We start from the raw sequence: 21,413 nt of genomic DNA on the forward strand, positions 1-21,413 counted from the left end.
AGGGATTATGTTCCCATCAGCCTGTACCGATGCTCTGATAAGGTGCCTGCGCACTATGACAGGGCTGGATGCCTGGGGAACCCCAGAAACAGTTACTAGAAATACTCAAATCTGATGGTGGGAAACTCACTTAGCGGTTGTATTCCAAGCTGTGCTTCTGCTCTGGTTTTTTGCAGACTACACACAGACATACGTTCAGCTCGGACATAAACCATTTTGGGTTTATACATTTCTACCATCTTGGGATGTGTAAACCATCTCAGAGGAAGTGCTTTGGTAAAAGGTGTTAATGTCTTAGCTGGAAAAGGATTCTCTCCTCGGAAGGTTTGGGGGATGCACTGTGCTAAAGCTGAAAAACATCAGCAGGGTTCAAGAGGAAGTTCACTTCACACGGTGCCGTGAACCTTCATCCTTGTTTGCAGTGCATCTTGAGAGCCTCAAATGGAAAATATTAGCAAGAGCATAATATTACTTGAGTTGATCCAAAATTCCCTTAAAATGTTTTCTCAGCTAAAAATAACTTCGTCAACAAAACAGACACTTTTGTGAAAAATTTCCTTTTGTAGAAAACCTTGGGGTTTTCATCTGTGCCTTTCACTTGCTGATGTTTGCTTTGTCTCTTCATTGAAAACACAAACACTTCCAAGACAAGTGTCCACAAAACCGATCATTTTTGCGGGGCTGTTTTGCCTTTGAAATACCTCGGTAGGCCGGTAGAAATGGCAGTTTTGAGCTAAGCTTGCAAAGCAATCGTAGCAAAAAATCTAAAGCTGACGGGCAGGAAACCGCTTCAGCAGTCACAATTTCTGTCCAAGAGAAGCAACGCCGAGCCCTTCACAGACGTGCCTGGGAACGGGCTCAGCCAAAGGGTCCTTGTGTCCCCGCTAGGAAGGCATTAAGGTGCTGAGAGCACCAGCTCTTCATGGTGTCCTCATATTAAACCCACCCTATTTAAAGACCACCTGGGTACCATCAAATACAAAACCCAATCCATCAACAGAAACCGCGTGTGCACGTCCAAGACAGGACCAACACGGAGCCTGGGTACTTCCAGCTCCCTCGGCAAAACTCAAAGCTTACCGTGGGGGTGCTCTGCCTGCAAATGGGTTCGTTGCCATCAAGGACAAGGTCTCTTCTTCCTGGGCCAGCAGCTTCCCAGCCAAGTGGATTACCCATTCATTCTGCTCGTAGGTCTTGGGGAAGGAATAAGAAATGCAAATGTTAGGCACTGCTGCGCTTGTCAGGTAGTGTTATTAACATTAAAGACTTCTGTGAGATCTCTGGGGAGAGATTACAACTGATTCAGGTAGCAAACGATGAATTTGCTGCCCAGGCTGCCCAGGGAAGTGGTTGAGTCCCCATCCCTGGAGGTATTTAAAAGACGTGTAGATGAGGCGCTTAGGGACATGGTTTAGTGGGCATGGTGGTGTTGGGTCGATGGCTGGACTAGATGATCTTAGAGGTCTTTTCCAACCTCAATGATTCTATGATTCTATGATTCTATAATTTCCTGGTGTTGCAGGGAACAGATCCCATGGGATCCAACGCCTTGAGTTCCAGACTGAGACCCTCCGGCATCTGCAGGGAGCAGAGAGCGCTTTGCTGAGCTTGTCTCATCTGGAAACCATTCTCGAGGGTACGGACACAACTGAGGGTGTGCAAGTTGCAAAGGTTTAATGAGTTGTTCGTTAGCTGAGCTGGGACGGCTATGTGCACGCTCCTAGCCTGCCCCAACTGCAAAGCAGCATCCTCCATCTCAAGCATCCCCAAAGGAATTCACATCACAGCTGAGGGGGGCAAAGAGCATGCCCACAGCCAGCAGCCACAGCTCAGCTGATGATTAGGGACTAGATGACGGTCAGGGATGCATCTCCACCTTCACCCAGCCCGGACAGTGACCTCTGCTCAAGGCGTGATGTCTGAGGGGGCATTTCTGCCGGCCCTGCATCCCCGCCGAGCCCGTGGCACTGCTTTGTCCCAATGCCAGGGAGAAGCCTACAACTGCTGCTACCAGGAAAGCATAGTGCCTCGCTGGTCCAGGAGACGTGTAGCACACACACAGCCCTTCCCTGGGGCAAGGGGTGCCCACCACCCCCGGTTCTCCCCAGCACCCATCGGCTGTGGCTCCTCCTACACCTTGGATCACAAATCTTGTTTTGACTTCACACATCTCTGACACAGCTGGAGTGTCCTTGCCACTTCTGCACCCCAAATACTTGATTTAAATAATTTCTTTTAGCAGCAAGCTCCACAGAGGAACAGCAATGGCACGTTTTGAAATAACCATCCACCCATCATTTTAAAATAGGTGGCTTTCCCCTGTTGTGTTATCCAAGAGAAAACAGAAGAAAGTGGCTCCTCTAGTCCCGATTCCTCTCTCCTCTTTATTTCCTTTCATCTGATCTGTCCTCTTTACATCCCGTGCCTGTGCCGTACCCTTAATCAGGCAGCCACTGGAAGTGAGCAGATCAGCTCTCGGGAGCCACAGTCCAAGCTACAGTCGCAGAACTTGACTCTGCATTTACCTCCCTCCAGGAATCCATGCATCTCATGCTCTTCCCAGGGATTCTTGCTGAGGCTCCATAAAAAGAATTTCCCCTTCTGGTGACTTTCTGTGCCTTATACTTCCATTAAGATTTTTTTTCCCCTCCTTTTTTAATGTGTACCTAAATGGATTTTTTAATGCAAGCAGTAGGGGACACTGTGGGAAAGCGAAACCCAGCAGCTGTACCTGCAGGACTGTGACTAATGCAGAACATCAAGGCAAAGTTACTCTGCAAATCTTTTCTAATGGTAAAGTTTGTTATTTCCGTTGCTAAGGGAAACGGAGGAGAGAAATGAGATGGAAAACACCAAACACTGGTGGAAAGGCCCTTCAAGTGGCAGCTCTACCTCACAGGGTTTCTGACCCGTGCTCATCACAATTTAGAGGAAAACCACAGTTATTTAAGCCAACAACTTTTTAAAAAAGATCACTCTCCCCATCTGCCTGTTTCCGTCCTGCCTCACTGCCGCGGCTCGTTCCATCTGCTGTCCCGGCCGCACCACCAACACGGATGGGTGGTGGAGCCAGGGATGTTTCCCACTGCCAGCCCCGTGCCATGCTTTGCCCAGCCCAAAGCTGCATTTAACCTCCGGCGCACCCCTCTCTCCACCAACACCCTGTGCCATCCCCTGTCTCCCATCTCCCGGTCCCCTTCCCGGCACAGAGGAGGTGGTGGTGGCTCTCAAGGTGGGACAGGGCAACCTCAGCCCCTGTGGGACTGAGGCCACCGTGGCCCTGACGCAGCGGTCTGGGAGGGGAGACGCGGTGAGCCCTGGAGCCGGGAGCTTGGCATCACATGAGACGTTGAACACAAACCTTGCAAGTCTCGCAATAACCCTGCCAAGGCTGGCAGGGCTGCAGGGAAAGCCGGCAGCATCCCTGCCAAGGGTCCGACCACGTCGCGTTTCACAGGACAACTCACACTAAGACTCCCAGTTGCACCAAGCGACTCCGTGCCCCTCGATGGCTCGGCGATGCCAGAGATGCTCGGCTCAGGCCGGGCTTTGGGCGGGTGGGTGCCGTGCTGGGACCTGAACGCCGGGGCATCCTTGGCTGTGAGCAGGGACCTCCTGAGAGGTGCAACAGCAATTGCAGACAATCAAATATTGCAAGCCAGACCTTCAGCATCCTGTGCCTCCCTGGAGACCCCTTTTTAAAGTGCTCTGTATGATTTTAAGTGCTATTTCTAGGAGGGTCTGGGAGGTGTGAGGGTTCCTGCGTGCGAGTTGGGGAGAAGCTGGAGAAGAACAGAAACAGAAATCACCAGACTCCCGGAGCTAGAGCTTTATGGACGATCCCAAATCTTCAAAGCCTGATTCAAAACCATGAGGCTCTGTCATGGTGGAATCGGTTCCCTGGCTTACATGGTCTCCAAGTTGTTAATTAGCAGCCCCATGCGCACAAGAATTGGACTTCTGGTTTGTAAAGTGTTTTTCCTGTAAAATTTACAACATGTCTGGCCCCAGCAAAGTCTGTGGTGGGGTGAGAAATTCCCACCCGGTGCAGCCCCCCACACTCCCCCCAGCACGAAGGCTTAGATATCGCGCGCCGCCGATGCTCGGAGCACGCAGGAGCTGAACTGCACTAATGACCGCGCTGTTTAACTCATTACTCTGTAAAGTGATATGGTGGCAAAGGGAGGAGAAAAAAAGAGTCCAGGAGATCTGGGCTGCATCCAGGGAAGCATCACACCACAGGGTGGGAAGGTGACAGTTCCTCTGTCTGTGGATCCAGCGAGACCCAGACCCAAACACTGTTTGCAGAGCTGCGACGGTCAGGATAGGAGGGATTTGCCTGGCGTTGTGCTCTGCTTTTGCCAGCTCTGAGTGTGCAAAACAGGAAAGTCAGAGCTTGAACCATCCAGTGGATTAATAAAAGAGCCAGGACAGATGCACACATTGCTTTAAGGTGGGCATGCACGCACGCACGTATTGGGTTCACCTTTAGGTTTTGGATCTTCACCAAGCACAAAGACAAGCAGCTGGGGACTGACCCTGCACCAGCGACGCGGGTCCCCAGGCTGCTCTGCCTCCCTGCACCTCCATCAAGACATGGGCACGGACCGAGAGTCCCACACCTGCCTCCCGTCCTCCAAAAGCTGGGGCTGCAGCTCCCCTCGTGCCACGCAGCGCCCGTGCCGTACCCGTGTTGGGATTACTGGGGAACCAGTGACCCGCCCAGCCTGCTGCTACAAGTTGCTGGTCGGAGCATGCTGAAACGTGCCATGAGCTGCACAACTCACTGCCCGAGCCTGAACAGAGCACCCCTGGGGAGATGCAGCCCACCATGGATGCGGACATGACTCTCTCCTTTATCTTTTGAGAGTTTTCTTTCTGTTTTAGCATAGAAAGCAACTCAGGAACTTAAACGCACAAAAAACCCATCATCAACCCAACTAAAATGCCTGAGAAAGGCAGCTCGGGTAGAGGTTAAGGTTCCCAGAGCAACGCTACCTTCACCACAAAGCCGAAGCCTTTCTGTGTTCAAGGACAGACCCACGGAAATGCAGCAGGCACAGCGCTCCAGCAAGCCAGATCATCTTTAACTGTCCTTACAGCTGGTACCAGCACTCAACATCTCTGAAAATCAGGTTTTAGGTGTAACACAGTGGACTAACAAAGAGGACCTGGGATGAGGTGTTAAGACCCCATGAGCTTTTATTTCCTGATGGGCTTCAGCCCCGTGTGGTGCTCGGGTAGCTGCTTCCCCCTGGCCTTCCGTGCCAGTCTCGCTGCGTACGCTGCTTTGGGACGGGGCTTTGCTCCTTCTCCCCACCCGCACGTGGCCCAGCGCGAGGAGCCGAGCATCACTGCGTGCCCCGGGGTACCACCACCTCCCGGGAGCAGCGCTGCCCTGAGACTTCTCTTCAGCTGTTTATATTCTCTGACCTCTCCACTTACGTGCTTTACCAGTGTATAAACACGGCATTCTCACCTTGAATACGTTAACTCGTATACAGAAGTATTTAATAACTCTACAGAATTTAAAACCAAATCACTGCTAAGTCGGGCAACAGCAAGGAGCTGGGGGCAAACCAGACGCAGTAGCGACGGAACTCTGCAGAGATAACAAAGTAGACGAGAATATAATAATAGCAAAAAATACATATAAAAACCACCCGGCGCTATAGGGAACATGTTCCCAACTGAAATAATAATAATAACTCCTCTTTTCCTCTAGCTTTAATTGGTCATTTAATGAAAAAGGACTGCGGATTAGTGTGGCATTTTATTGAATCTCGGTCCTGGCACAGGCACACGGGAGGAGGTAAGTACGAGATGCACATGTGGAAACAGCTGGAAACTTGGCACGGGAGGCCAGCATTATTACTTCACATGGTTGGGAGCCCTGCACGGTTTCACATCGGCGTCGGTGTGCGAGGGTGGGTGACAGAGGGGTAGGGGACGTTTACATTTCCCGCGCTATGTCGTAAGGGGCATTTTTCGTGACACAGCCTACCCGCTTAGGGGATGTGAAGCGGTAACTCCACCGTCCTGGGTGTTTTCACTCATTATTCACATTGCTGTTTACACTTCTGTAGCTAAGCGCCTTCAACTGTTGCTGTTTAGGGAACTTGAGCTATCAGCTGGCGAAATAATCCACGTCCCACAGAAAAGAGGGCATAACTAATGCAACCCTTTGCTTTTTTATAATATTCCAGCTCACCGCCGTTTGCTACCATCCCGCTACCCAAGCGACTCAATCAAGGAGGGTCAAAGGCTACGTCAGGTCGCATCACTTCCCATTACCTCCAATAACCACATCCCCGTCTTTCTATTAGTTTCCCAAAGACGCAAGCCGTTTCTCCGCAGGTCGGGCTCAACGTATAGTATTTCAGCGGGGGCAGTTTCTCAAGCCTCACTAAAAGCCATCCCTTAGCCTGTCCTATTAGAAAATGCTTGGGAAAGCAGCAGGTCCCCGGAGGAGGCGGGTGCAGCGCAGAGCGCGGCAGGTCTGGGCCGAGGAATAAAAGGCGGAGCAAGACTTTGGGAACCAGCTCTTAGATCTTGCCCATACGGGGAAATCGCGCACCTGGCATAGCTCCCGTATCACCTCTGTATTTGGAAAGAAAAGTCACTTTGTTCCAGAATAGAGTCTAGACAGGGAGATACAATAGCCACTGTAGACAATAATCATTCCCTGTATAGACAAGGTCTTACTCTGTATTTATACAGCCCGCGGCACGATAGGCTATCAGTCTTATTTGGGTTTCTGGGCACTTCCATCACAATATTAGAGGTGAGTCTGCCCGTGATCCAGCCTGCGGTTTGTCTAAATGCAGCCTGGGGGTTTGAAATTATTCATATTCACAGGGAGACAAGTAATCACAGTTAAAAGAAGAAAATAAAATTCTTACATGCTGAACATGGACCAAAATGTATGAATGCTGCAATGGAAAATGGAAGTGAATTGAGGCCTGTATTTTTAGAAGGGGAAAGAAAGGAAACGTAAAAGGCTGTGCTTAGTACACTGCGCATGAGGTTTGGGTTTTATTACGTTACACACACCTCCTCCTCCATCCTGCTGCCATGCAGCATTTTCCTGTAAGCACCTTCTGGCTGGAAGACCGAGATAACAGAGGCTTGAATAAAATATTTTACAAAAATATTAATCTGCCTTCTCTATAAATAGTGTTACTTTTTCTCAGCTCTTCCAGTTTGTGTGCGATAACATGAAGCCTCCATCACGACTCTCTGTTTAACCCAGGGGAGATCCTCAGAGCATCAATCCCGTTGCTGAAGTTTCTCTCTTCTCTTAGGAAGGCAGCTGAAGTTTATAAATAAACTTACACATCGTATCTGGAAAACACACACTGCTTCTCAGTGCATCGCAAATGCTGCCCTGCGGTGGGTTTGCTGACAGTTTGCAGAGCCCTGTAGGACACAGCAACACGGGCCACCAGCCTGAGCGGTTTCTGTGCCAGTCCTGACATTCAGAGACTTTCGGAGCAGCTTCAAGGTACAATGCAACAAGACACGGGCTTTAAAAAATGATATGAAGACGGCATTAGCTTTGTTATTTTTTGAGTAGTTATTATTTGGTAAGCACCAAAAGCGTGCCTTTGTGTTGGCCAAATGCAGTCCCCAAATAGAATAAATAACCTTCATGCCATAGTAAGGAGAGGAAAAGCCTTCCCTTTGATTTTTCTTTATTCAGAGCACTGAAGGCTTTCCACTGCTGCCCGCTGGTGAAGAACAAATCTTTGGTACGATAAACAACTGGCTTTTGTAAAGTCCAAGACATCCTGCTACCAGGAAAAGTGACCAACTTGAAGTCCCAAAACTATGAGCAGTATTTTGTTTTCTGGTTGCTATTTGTTAACCATGCTGAATCCACCCACAGCCTGCCAAAAATTGTAACGCTTTTTGTACCAGCGGCACAGCATAGCTCAGTTCTGGGTTGTGATGGCTGGGGTCCTTCTACAAATGCCCATCATAAATGAGAAGTCAAATAATTACAGGAGCGTTGCCATCAGTAGCTGGAGGACAGACAAAGCTTTAACAATTTGTCTTCAGCTGCTGTAAAAACAGGATGTTTTTGCACTAACACAATGAAGTGTCAAGGGGTGAAAGTTTTTCCTAATGCTTAACCTGCATTTTCCTGAGATTAAATCATATTCTGCCATTTCATCCATTATTTCCTCCCTTCTCCACAGGGACATGGAAAACAGGTTGCTGCTTTCCCCTTTGCAGTAGGTTTTCGCCTATTCCAAACCTGTTTTGACATTGGGATGCCCATGCAGATTTGTTCGCTCTGCTGCCGTGAGAGGTTTCTGCACCTCTGCTCTTTCTGCGGGTCCCTCTTCTGCACCCTTGCCGGTCAGCTGCATCCTTCCCGAATTGGGTGCTTGGCTGAGTGTAGTGGGAGGGTGACACCATGCGCGCCGAACGCCTGCTCGCCTGTCATGGTACCGTGTTTGCCTTTTCACAATGCCTTTTCCTAAGTGTGCTCATCTTGTGATGCACACTCAGCCCAAGAGGCTTCCCCGGGGCGCGATGCTCTGCTCCATCCCGTCCCGGGGCAGGTGACGGGTCCTGCCTGTGTGCAGCACCGCACATGCCTCTCCTGTCTGCTCGGACCAAAACCAGCAAGATCGCTGGGCTTTTAGACCTTGTCCTCTGTTCTGCTCACAGCTTGGGGGCACCTGCAAATGCAATGAGCACATCGTGCCGTTCTTTTCAATTAGCAGTAGCTCCTCTTAAAACCGTGCACGTGCATTAAGTCGGCTCAGACCTTGGTTTAAACCGCTTCGATGGAGGTAGGTGATCCAGAGCGACCGACCTCAGCAACAAGCACCTGAACATCAGCTCCTGACCGATAGACACGTTATTTTTGTTGAGATCACCCCAGCACACTTTGCACACGGGTGACCAGGTTATCAGCTGGGTGATGGAGCGAAGGGGGTCCCGTCCGAGGCGGCTGCTGAGAAACAACTGAAAAGGGTCACACAGATTTCCGCACGCTGCTGCCGGTTCGTGGGAGTTTTTCCCCTTCTGCAGACGGGAAGAAGCAACGCAGACATGTTTCTGGACGGGTTATGTCCCTGCCAGAACTAAATGAAGGGCTTCAATTCAGAGCTACTGCACCCTCGGGATGTCGAGACATACAAAACAAAGAGGGGATTTAGAAAACAAGTGAAAAGGCATATTATATTTAGATAATAAAATTAACATCACAAAAATTGTTTCCTGGAAAATAATGCCATGTTACATGACATATAATTATGGCGCTACTGGAACGGTAATTAAGAGGCAGTCAACTAATAAATTGCAACTCAGAGGTGGAGCAGCACCGCGGCTCCTCCCGTTCCTGTGCCAGGGCTGTGCCGGCGGCTCCCCCGCCGTGCCGGCCCGCGCCAGCCATGCCAAGGGCCCGGCTCTCCCATGCTGCGGCTCTTCAAAGCGAATCCTGCAGCTATAGCCAAGGTGGAAAGTTTTGCAGGAAACCCCGAGCGGAGGAAGGTGTCATATGTCAAGCGGTGATGAGGTGCAAAGAGGAGCCTGTCACGAGCAGCACAAAGGGATGGTAAATATCTTCCCCCCAAGTCCCCGGCTTTTCTGCAGCCTGTCAGAGCTGGATGTGTCAGCTCCTCACCTGGCCAGCGCCAATGAACTGCAAAACCAGCCCCGCGGCCGCCTGCGCGGGAAGCGATGGGGCAGACGGCGAGCAGTGACGTAGAAAAAAATCCAGAACTTTTAAAAACAAATTAAATCTAATCCAGGGGCTGAAGTAACTTGGTTTTATGGACTCCGTACAGGGTTTGCAAAACTTGCCTGGCTTCACAAATTTCTTCTGGGGTTTCAACGTGTGGTTTCTCATCCTTTCTGCAGCTCTGTGTGACTCAAGTTTAAGGAACACCCGAACGACGGCGACTTCTCCTGGCTGCGGCAGCGCGGGGATGACGGCAGGAGAGCCAGCTTTCCCAGGGATGACAGCTGGCACCAAATATACAGCTCACAGTTTTCAAACAAACGTTCGGCCACTCCAAATGGGATTTACTTCCATGCTTAAGCAGGTATTTACATGCCTGAACAACCAGATTTGAAAATGCCTGCTGCTGTGCCTAGGCTACTTGCCTTCCTATTGTTTTCAACGAGAGTCATCCACAGTTTTCAGAAGGTTTTTTTCTCCTTTCTGCACCTTTTGTTAATACCTCTTCTAAGCAGGATCTGAAATTGCTTCACGGAGACCTGTGTGCGCCGGGGGGGCCGCGGGAAAGTCGCCAGTGGCAGGAGGGGACGAGGGAGCGCTGCAGTGGGCACGGGATGCACACGTTGGGATAGCCGGAAAGGGGCTACAGACCCATTTCCACCCGCTGCCACCGCAGCGGGGAGGTGACGGACGCGCTCCAGGGCTGACGCCCGCCTCCGGCACGCACCCACCCGAGCAGGAGGCACGCACCCTCCTCCGGCCAGTGCACGAGACCCGCAACGCTAATTGCTGCTAATCAGCTGGTGTGGACAGACGCCTTGGCAGGCAGGCACTCCAGCAGCCCCCTGCACCCAGGCTAACAGAAACACTCGGGGGAACCTTTCAGTGAACTAAACACTAATCATAAAGATGCAAAGAGGCCGTGTTATTTCCTCTTCCTCCTCCTCCCCAGGCTGTCCTGTACCTCCCGGTCACTCAGCGCCTGGCCCGGCTCTGCGGAGAGACGGCGCTGGGGTGTGATGGTGTCTCTCAGCACCGGCACAGCCCGCGCTCGCCTGTGATGCATCAGTATTTATGCCCTGTCCTCCTTTGGTTTTAAACCTGAGATCACTTTGTATTTTAAAGCCTTCGGGACACTCCTGCCCTGGAAACAAACAGCCTTTCTCTCATCTCAGAAACAACCTTCGCTTGGGTGAGCTGGGTTTCTCCTCCGCTGCCGGAGCCCTCCCAAAATACAGTCGGATTTAAACCAACAGCTCCCATTCAACCTTCTGCGCCTTTATGTAATGCTGGGCACCATTGCTGGCTTGAGTTTTAACCTTTGCTGTCATCTTGCTGAGGGATAAGCATACCTAATGAAGATTAAATGAAATTCCAGCACACAAAAACTAGCGGGGTAAATATAAAACCATAGCCAAAGAGCGATGGTTATGTCATCGCTGAGGAATCCAAAAGGCGCCTAAATGAAAATACCACAAAGAAAGCAAACAGAGAAGTTTGGGGCAGGGGGAGAGGAGTGAGGGAAGAGGATACGCCGGGAGAGGATACAGGAACAAAGAGAAAAGCCTGTGATAATCTGAGATGGGTTTGCCTCTGTTGTAGGCCCCAGTTTTGTAAAACCCGGCCCAAGTTCTCATGCTCACGCGAATAAGATTTTGCAGAATAGGCTAAAAGATATACAAGAATTAATTTTACAGGTTCCCCCCCCTCTTCTCTTTCTTAATTTATGGCTGTCACCTGTTTGCTGATACCACGTGGGGAAAATATTTTGAGGGACCCTGCGTCCATATGTAGGCAGGCGGGCAGTGGGAGCAACAGCCGGGGTCCCCAGGGGTGTCCCCAACAGGGATGCGGGTTCAAGCCGGCCGGCGGAGCGGGCAGCTGGGGATGCTGCCAGCCCTGGCGAGTCCTGGGCACCCTGCGAGGCAGCTTCTGCCCCACCATGCCACCGCCTCGCGAGGCAGGTGCAGTCCAGGGGCTTCCTCCATGTCTTTAACTCTTGTTATTGCTGAGAAACAATGAAAAAGCCTCACACAAAATTTCCAAGAGTTTCATTACACCAGTGGTAGACATCCTTTAGGAATACAACCTTTTTTTTTTTTCTTTTTTAACATAATTAACTTAGCCATGGATTCAAATATTCCCCCAACCACCCCAACACACAGTAAATTCATATAAATTGTTTTTCCTGGTCAAGGGACACCCAAGTCTTATAACACCCAAAGGCACATACCTGGAAGGCAGCGAACCACATAAGCCAGTCCAGGCGGTAGTGGTAGGGGGTGATAAAGCATGGCCTCCTCTTCAAGTCCCCAGGCTTGCATTTGAAGTCATACTCCTCCCAGACAGCAGCGGGGTCATTGGGATCCAGGCTGGACGTCCCCTGAAGGACGACTTCTGTTCTCTCCTTGGTAATGCTGTGGGACACAACATGATATTGTTTTTTATCTCAAGTCATGTAAAATGCTAGTTCATGGGAGTCAACATGGCAACACAAGTCAATGGCCTCGTGGTACAGTTGGATCCTGATGGGTCAAGCTACAGAGAACCTGTCCATCTGGCAGACTTTTCTCTCTCCAGCAGCAAAGTATATGGAAAACTTCAACTTCCACGCCTTCCCACGCTCCCCTCCAACTGCCAGTCCAGGGAGGGACTATGGCCCAAAAGGATGATTCCTACTGAAATCGATGGGTCTGTCTTTCTACATCAGAGCCTAACACTTGTCCAAGGCATCGAGAGAATATAATGAGTGTCTCCCAAGTCCCACATGAACATCTTCAACCTGCAACAACTTCTCTCTTTGTCCCCTGTTTCTGAAGAAAACCTTTGTTTCTGTTACTCTGACGACTCCCGTGATACAAGAGCTCTCTGACTACAAGCTCCTAATGATATGAGAAAATGGAGATGAAAGATGGTCACAAAACATAGCTCCATCTCCAGGTTTTTGGCACGTGCCATGTGCAAAAATACAGGCTTGTAACTGGCACGTGTGGCTGCCCTAATGGCATGGCCACCGACGATATGTGCAGGGGAAGTTTCACAGGCGATTGCGCACAGAAATCCTGCCTCTGCGTTTTGAAGGTCTGGCCCTGACACCTCCAGCTGTGGGATCAGCAGAGCAGCTTCCAGCTGGGACCACTCCAGCGTCCCCTTTGCGAGCCTGGCTCTCCCCGCAGCGCCGCTGGCCACGGGGTGCTGAGCTCCAGCTCGAACCTTGGCCATGGCAATGGCCACGCTCGCAATGAGCCCAGGTTAACTGGCTACAGCTGCTTGAGCCTTGGGGAGGTGGTTGGCCCCATACAGAGCACCCCCCAGGAGCTGACTCTTGGGGCACTGTTAATAGCTGTCTCTACGTGCTCAAACATTTCACCATCCCGGCTGGAAGACAGGTCTCATGGAGCTATTACTCAGGAAGAGGAGGAGGAGGAGGTAACTTGTGAGCCAATGCAAACCAAGCCAAGAAAAGCAGAAAATGAAAACAAAAAAGCCACCCCATACCCAGCTGATGTATAGAAACTTGGTTAAAAAGCACCACAGCCTTACGGCAGGTCCTGCGTATTCCCTTTGCTTCTTGGCTGGACTCTCTCTGCACAGCAAGGTGGTAGAGCAATGGGGATGGCAAACTCTCCAGGCCATGGAAAACCCATGTGAAAACACCATCATCAAGTTCTCAATGACCTCTCAGTGACGCTCGCCTACACCAGAGAGCTGTTTTCCATAACGAACACATAACTGCGTAACTCTGCCTATCAAAGTTGTCCAGTTCCCAACACCCTTTTAATTTTTTACTACTTTGGTCCCTCCTCCTCCAACCCAAGAAACCGAAAGTTTGGAAACAGACAGCCTCCACCTTCTTCCCTGATGGCTTCCAGTGATAGATGCTTACAACCCAAGGAATGCTGTACGTCTCCACTTATAATTGTTACCTACATTTAATAGATTTCTGGATTCTCCAGCCAAGTTCCATATTATACGCTGGGCTGAGTTATGAGCCGTGGCCAGCTGCCCAATGGTTAGAAACACACTGTAAATCAGGGACACCAAATTACTAATAAAAGTATGTTCCTACTGTGTGATTCAAAATATGTCAAGTTTCACATAATCGTATATTCATTATAAGCTGCAATCCTCTTTTTATTGGTTTACATAGGCTGGAATTACAAACATATTACAGCAGCATTTCATCACATGCTCTTTAGGTTCTGGTAACTGTTGAAACAGAAACCATAGACTGAAGAAGAAAAAGAACAACAACCCAAAGAAAACAATCTCCCGTAGCTTCACCACTCCAGCCTTCAAAGAGGTTCAGGGGTTATTTCTCCCTCTCTCAAAAAAGAGGAGAAACTTCAGCATTTTCCACAACTAGCGTTGCTATTCTTAATCATGTTTTTTTCTAACTTTTGTCTTTCCACAGAAATTTCTGCTATTTGAAAAATTGGGGAAAACATCATATTAATCTGATGTGCTCCAGGTGTCCTCTGCATCTCCAGTGCTCACAGTGAGACCTGCTCCTCCCCTTCACCACCCGCTCAGCCAGCCCTCTCAACAGCCAACCTGTTTCGCCTTTTATAAAACCTATTTAATTACGGCTGGCTTCTCCTGTGGGACCTTGTCCAGGGCCCACTAACCCAAGAGCTGCCCATCACACCCCTTGGCTCAGACCTCTAGGGAACATCCCATGGCCACCATCACGAGGTGGTAGCAAAGCCAGAGGTCCATGCAGAGAAGACTGGCCCTGTTGTTGCCCCTGGGGCAAGCTGTTCCCATGAAGCCCTGTTTTTCAGCATTTTCTCAGTTGGAAGAGGCTGGGAGGGACAGCACACAAGAACGGTTACGGTGAGCCCAACCGTGGCTCACCTAAGCCTGGCGACCTGTCCCCAGGAAACCCAGACTCAGATGCTTAAGAACCAGCCTGGTTACAAACGCAGCTGGAGATGCTTCCCTTGTCCAGTCCCGCCTTGCAGCCGAAAGCGGGATTTCCTGAGCTGAAGGCAGCAGCCAGACTGCTGCTGGGCCTGTCCTCTCAGTCTGTCTTGCTCTTTTTTGAGGCCGTTTATACTTTCGTCTCCACAGTTTCCTGTAGCAATGAATTCCCCAAGTCACTCGTTGGAAAAAACACTTCCTTTTGTTGGCCTAAAATCTGTTACCCAATAGCTTATGTGAACATTTACAGGAGGGAGAGCAAATGCGCGCAGGGGAAGGGGACTTCACCATAAATATAGCGGGCTGGTGATGGCGAAGACTATCCACTGGATGAACTCTTTTATGGATATTTTCATCCTGCTATTTACATGTGCTACATCAATATAATGAGCTAACTAAAAGTGGCTCAAAGAAAATAAATTACAATTCAGTGGGAAAGAAACCTGCTCCTTTTCTCCTTCTTTCTCACAAACAGATATTCCAAGTCTACTGGCTACTGGAAGGATTTCTAGGATTTCTGTTCAGGTTTAAGGCGCACAGACTGGCTATCGGACTATAGTGGAGAGAGGAGCAGAGCTATACGATGTGCCATTAAAATACATGTACCTCCCGAAAGCTCCGTAGGTGTTCACTATTCTGAGAGGGTTGAACGAGGTGTTCATGACTTGTCTGGAGTTGAGCAGGTTTACGACAACCGGGATGCTGAGATAAGCAATCAGGAGGCCAAAGGAGATGTTCACCACTTTGCGGACGTAGCAGCCTGTTCGGGACACAAAAGCAGACCAGAAGAAGGTGATTTCACCGCTGGCGATGGGCTCTGCTCTCCCCGCTCCCCTGCCCGACCCCCCCGCGGTGGCCGGGACCCTGCCCGGGTGCTCACAGCTGCTCTCGGCTCTCAGGCTGGGGCTGACAAACGCTCCACCGTAATCAACCCGACCTTGCCGAGGGCCATACGCTATCACTCCAGAGATCTGCCTTTCTCTAAATAGTCTGAGAAAGGGCTAAAAAGAAAAATGTCTAAAATGTAAGATTAATCATTGCTTTAATACAAGGGAAAAAACACAGCTGGCACTTGCACCTTGCTCAAAATTGCCCTCCTGGTTTGTAAGCCGTGTGTGGAGTGCCTCCAGCTCCCCATGGCTCCGTTCCTGCCCGTGGCTGCCTCCTCCCCGCTGTCCCAGGCTCTCGCCACCCAGACTTCTTTTCCTCCCTCTCGCTCGCTAGCTCCATTCAAACCTCATTTTCCTTCTGCAAAATCTCTGTTGCTTATCATTTATGTATGAGATGTGCGTGGCTTCACCAGCACTTTGGTATTTGGTTTGCAGGAGCAGCACAGGGCTGTGCTGGATTTCAGTCTAAGGAGACACCTACTGCAATCAGACAAATAAGCAGACGTGACCTCTGAGGGGTTCCTACCCTTATGGCCATTTTAAATTTATTTAACATTAACAGCCAAAGGATCAGATTCAAAGCAATTGCATGTAGCCTTCCCCTTATCTCTGCAGGAGAGGGATGTTTATTTGAACCTCTCTCAGAAGCTATTAATAATTGTTTAGTCTGAGAACATTTCTGGAGAATCATTTGATTTGGGAAGGAGCTCGCCGAGATGCCTCCCCTCGCCCCCTGTGCTGCTGCGAGCAGTATGAGTCTGTTGGGCATTTTTTTGTCTTTTAGATAGGCTAAACTTCCTAGCCTGTAATTAAAGAGCGGGTACAGACACAGAGCCCTCCACCACACGGGCAGCATCGGCAGCTCCTCAGGTCACAGTTTATGGCCATGCACGGACTGCCCGTCCTTCAGCAGGTGGTGATTGCCGTCATGCCCTTGGGGTCACAGCTACTCGGTCATAGAGAAAAAGGGTGTAATACAGGGAAGAAAACCCCAAAACCATGGCAAGGATGGAGCAAGACTTGGGGAAGGAGCATGAGACATGAGCCGATGGGATCTGGATCGAGCAGGCAGGAGCTGAGCACTAGCAATGGGAATTCGAGGTCTCAGTAGGAATTACACACACATACTTCAGGGATATGGCCAGAGCCTTATAAAATCAGGTCACGAGTAGGGCATGGCTGGGTACGCTCCTGTCTTCTGCTCTGGTGACCCAGGGGTGAGGGGTCCTCTAAGCCTCTTGCCACACAGCCCATCGGTGCCAGCTCAACAGCCTCTGCTTTGTTAGCAGAAAAAATATACAGGAATCCAAATTCACCCAGAATATTACAGATACCCTACCCTTTACTTATACATTACCTCTTTTTAAGATCCCAGAACAGGGACACATCTACGCTCCTGAGCTGTAGTATGTATGTATGGTTCTCCTTGCCTGGGCACCCTGGCTCAGTAAGGTTTTCTGGAGAACATCACAGAAAAGGAGCAAGTTCCTCATAAAAAGGATCTACCTCTTCCTCACGGTGACTCACTGAGGGACATAGCAAAGAGCTGCCCTTTGGCTTCTCCTCCAGAAAGAAAGGTGCAACTTGAGTGTCGTTTGGGACTGGATGCAAAAATACAGTTGGTAGGAAAACTCTAGGCTCTCACAGCCTCTAAAGCAAAGCTACTGGAGGGGAAAAGCTGTTAAAGATTTCTTCCAGCAAAATATGTAAGATAGGAGACACAGAAAGTTTAATGGAACTGCATTAGCCTTGCTGGGACTAACGCTTCTGGTTAATAGCTGTGTTTCTTGGTAGATGACAAAGGACTAGAGACAGATGCTGTATCTTGTTGACATTTTTCACTCTTCTGACAGATGTTTGGTATATTTAAAAAATGAGCATCTGTGATTGCTGTTGATATTATAGGCAATTTGTTGCTTATATGCGGTTTATAAAAATACTACAAACGCAACTCTACATCTGTTACGCAGCCCCGTGAAAAATATCCCAATGCTGCTTGTGCAGGTGATCTTCTGGAACAGGGCTGCTCGAAGACTCCCTTCAGAAGGAAATATCAGCCACACTCACCCCTTTTGTTCAGTTACAAACTCCCTTGTATTTGCTTTTCCATATTCACGGTATGAACATGAGTTCACCTCCTCCCTGCTTTGGGGAACTCGCTCCCCGCCGTGGCTGTGCCCACGCTGCCAGCGGTGGCCACGAGCATCTGCTCCTCTCGCCTTCTCCAAGCAGGACGCTGAACGGGGAACGGCCACTTTGCCAGCAGCCAGGTCTCCTTCCCAGTTAGCGAAAGAGTTGTTGGACCCACAATGGATCAACCATCAATTTTGTTCTTTCTGGAAGACCAAGCTCATGTCCAGTTACTTAACCAGAGAAGCAGGGTGCTCGTGCAGCTCTAGCACCCATGGGTGCAAAGGGCAGGAGGGCAGATGGGTCACAGGGCCACGACACCATGGGGGAGAGAGGACAGCAAATGCGAGAGCTGCTTCTGCATCCAACTTCTAACACAAAATCCTCGCCCCAAACCACACTGGGTGTTTCATCCTTGACTTTAAATAGTCAAAATAAAAAAGGTTAAAAAAAAAAAAAATCACAGTATAAACTGTGCGATTCCACATTGCTTATTTCGGGTTGGAGTCTGACGGTCACTGTGCTGAGAGCAGGGAGGACTGACTCTCAGGCAGAGGTGTCAGAGCTGCAGCCGCCCGGACTCGCTGCGGACGCTGGCGCTGCATGGAGGACGTGCCCTCTAGCGGCAATCCCCCCGTGGCAATGCCATCCCCCCCGGCAATGCCATCCCCCCGCGGCAATGCCATCCCCCCCAGCAATGCCATCCCCCCCCCGGCAATGCCCCCGCAGGCACTTGTGAACCAGCCACCGGCTTCACGCTCACCCTCCGCAGCGCGAGGTCCAGGCACCCTCCAACCCACAGAGGAGACCACGCAGGGGCAGAGTCATCTCCCTGCCCACCCACGTTTGCTCCAGAAGATGACAGCTTTTTGAGATAAGCACACCAAACACACCTCTGTGCAACTTTTTCCCCGCTCCGGGAATAACTCACCGTATCGCAGGGGAAGCTGCTCCTCGGCTGCCTCTTTGAGCTGCATCTGCGCCACCCGCTCCTTCACCCCCCCTCGCTTGGAGCTGAAGAGGAACCCCAGGCTGACGTCGTCGAAGCAGGCGATGCTGGGCACGATGGTGAGCCAGTTGAGGAAACTCAGGTTTCCACTTATGATCAGAAGCACCTAAACGGGAAAGAAGGCAGCAGAGGGTGTTGCATCTGCTTAAATGACAACAGAAAAGTGTGGTGAAGGAAATGCTGGATGGATTTTCGCACCCTAGCACGTACTTTGCTGATTTTCCATGATTGCAACAGTGATGGCGGCAAACCTCTCCCCTCCCTGCCCAGGCTACAGCCCAAATGTACCCCACTGGCTCGCAACGCGAGCTCTGCCCTTGCTTTCAGCAGCGGAAAGATCAGCCAGGGTATAGTGTGACTTGATTTCCATAGTGCTCCCGCTGACGGGCGCAGCGGTTTGGCCCCAGGGGAATCGTCTGCTTCCTGCTTATGCCGACGTATCTGTGACAGCCACATTCCTGAAACCCTTCAGGAGGAAATATTGGACCTTCTAATTAAAGAGCAGCATTAAATATAGAAGTGTGCATTTTTTTAAGAGGCATTTTCTTTAATTTTAGCTTTTATTGGCCGTTGAGGAGAATGTCTTGCATGTGTAAGGCAGAGAAAGTGGAAAAATCTGCAAGCCTTCGGAGGAGTCTCCGTAAATATTTGTACACATTGGGAAGAGCTTTTTGTAGGCACGTGTTATTTTTTGTCTCGCTCTTGAAAAATGCGTGACTTGAAAAATATGAGGAACTTCCTTGCAGTTCTCCAGCAAGTCCTCAGGCAGCCGCGCTCGGGCACTGCCCGTTTAGCCTTGGTCACGAATCGCAGCTGTAAGACGTCACTTCCTCGCCACGTTCATACGTCAGCCGTGGGGAAGGTGCAGGTACACCCCTGCTCAAGGTACGCGCCAACCCCCCGCCAGAGCTTTTCATTAGAGCTTCACATAAACCCGAATGCACAGAGCAATTTCTGCTTCCTCACAAGCATTGGTTTTAATTTCTATTTTTCCAGCCTAAATTTATTAAAGCCCAGCCTATACGTACTCTTTTTTTCTAAGCCAGTATTTTACCTGTTCATAGACCCCCCTGTTTTATTTATACAGTTACATCCCTTCTCCTCCTTTATACTTTCAAGCAAACCAAACCACTCTGGTCTCCCCTCCCGCAGGACTTCCCTGCCTGCTTATCCCAGCAGCCATGCCCTCAACCCGAGCAAGGTTCAATCAATCTTTCTGGGTGCTGACAAGGACCGTAAGGAGGATACCAGACAGGTCTCACCAGGAACTTGTACAGCGATGCTGCCATTTCTCAGGCTCAGCCAGAACTACCCCTCCCTCCCACTGTGTTTTAATGCCGCATTTATCTTCTCCGCCCGGGTGTCACGTTAGTGCTGGCCAGCCCGTGCACACAAGTCCCCCTACACATAAGCAGTTTCCAAATACGTAGTTCCCGGCATCACACAGATGTCTCTGCTCCTAACCCACGGCGCATCATCCCGCGTGTCGCACAGCCTAATTCCATCCTATCTGCTCATTACCCTTTGGGAGGCAGGAGGCTGGGCTGCACCGACACCACCAAGGACGCTGAGAACTGACGGACTCAAAAATGCATTGCTTTGCTTTCATACACAATGTGGTTTTTAACCGAAAGCAGCCAAAGCATTTAATTGCTCCATGTTTCATCCGAGGGGGGACTGCTGCCAGCTCAACCTTGCTGACACCAAGACTTACACCAGATGCAGAACGGACATTGTGAACTTGCTCCAGTGCCAGCAAAACAACGTGTCAAACGAAGCCAACCCCAGGGCGGAGGCCGTGAAGACACATTTGGGTTTCCCTGGGGCTGCCCAGCCATCGCAGGTCCCAAAGGAACATGTTAGGAGCCATTTAGTATGTTGGTATAAAACAATATATGGGAATCCACACACACAAAGACAAGAAGAGAAAAACAGTTGATACCTGTTCGGGACTATTTGAATTTTGAGGCTGATTTGGATTCTCGTCCCATTAGTCACATTACTTAGGGTTTAGCCCTAACTAACTAGCTGTTCCTCAGACACGTTAAAAAAAAAAAGAGGAGGAAAAAAGGGAAGAAAAGAGTCTCACCATCTCATCCATAAAAAATGACGGTTATAAAGCTGACTTAATGTATTACACGTTGAAAAATAATGCCCTGATGTAACAAAGTCATTTATTTTTCAGCCTTCAGACCAGCTAATGAGAACTTCCCCCACCTTCCAGCTGGGTTGAAAGCTGTAACCTTGATTGGCACCACTATTACCTTATTTAAAGAACACTCCTCCATTCACGCAGCTGAACTTTATCCTCCCATGAACTGTTTACTCACAATTTTTAGCGCATGTGGCCAAGGAAGACTTTCAAGACAGTGCAAGACCAAACATGTGAACCCACGACACCCCCCAGCATCCCACCGCAGGCGGAGGAGCTGGAATGAGGACCACACTCCTGCCAAATTAGCCTCAGCCCCCTCACTGGCCCACCACTGGTCTCCTCCTTTCAGTGAACAAGCGACAAAGCTTTCAGAAACCCTGAGGAGATGCAGAAGCTGAAGGACCCACCACAGACCCAAGAGGCACAGCTGAAGTTCTCCGTTGCTCCTCCAGCCCACGTTGCAGCCAAAGACAGCGGGTCTCTGGAGGAAACCCAGCTGCCTTCGAGAGCCGACTCAAGTCAAACACAAGCAGACTCCTTGGGAGCTGGAGACCATCACAGACTTCCCACTCCCACGGCAAAGCACACCTTTGGGTCTGCCTTCTCCAA

The 21,413-nt window shown here is 50.1% G+C and overlaps 1 protein-coding gene across 3 annotated transcripts in view; it reads right to left on the bottom strand.

Moving 5' to 3' along the window:
* The window catches only part of LMF1 (lipase maturation factor 1), a 206,423-nt gene that overhangs the window by 10,549 nt on the left and 174,461 nt on the right, over positions 1–21,413 (bottom strand). For all 3 annotated transcript variants that reach the window (XM_076350797.1, XM_076350795.1, XM_076350796.1), the window contains 4 exons: positions 18,572–18,755; positions 15,227–15,380; positions 11,931–12,114; positions 1,081–1,193 (listed from right to left, as the gene is read on the bottom strand). In XM_076350797.1, coding sequence (XP_076206912.1) covers positions 1,081–1,193; positions 11,931–12,114; positions 15,227–15,380; positions 18,572–18,755 — 635 coding nt within the window. The remainder of the gene's footprint in view (positions 1–1,080; positions 1,194–11,930; positions 12,115–15,226; positions 15,381–18,571; positions 18,756–21,413) is intronic.

This window comes from Aptenodytes patagonicus, chromosome 13 (assembly GCF_965638725.1).
Source record: "Aptenodytes patagonicus chromosome 13, bAptPat1.pri.cur, whole genome shotgun sequence".
NCBI classification, from domain to species: Eukaryota; Metazoa; Chordata; class Aves; order Sphenisciformes; family Spheniscidae; genus Aptenodytes; species Aptenodytes patagonicus.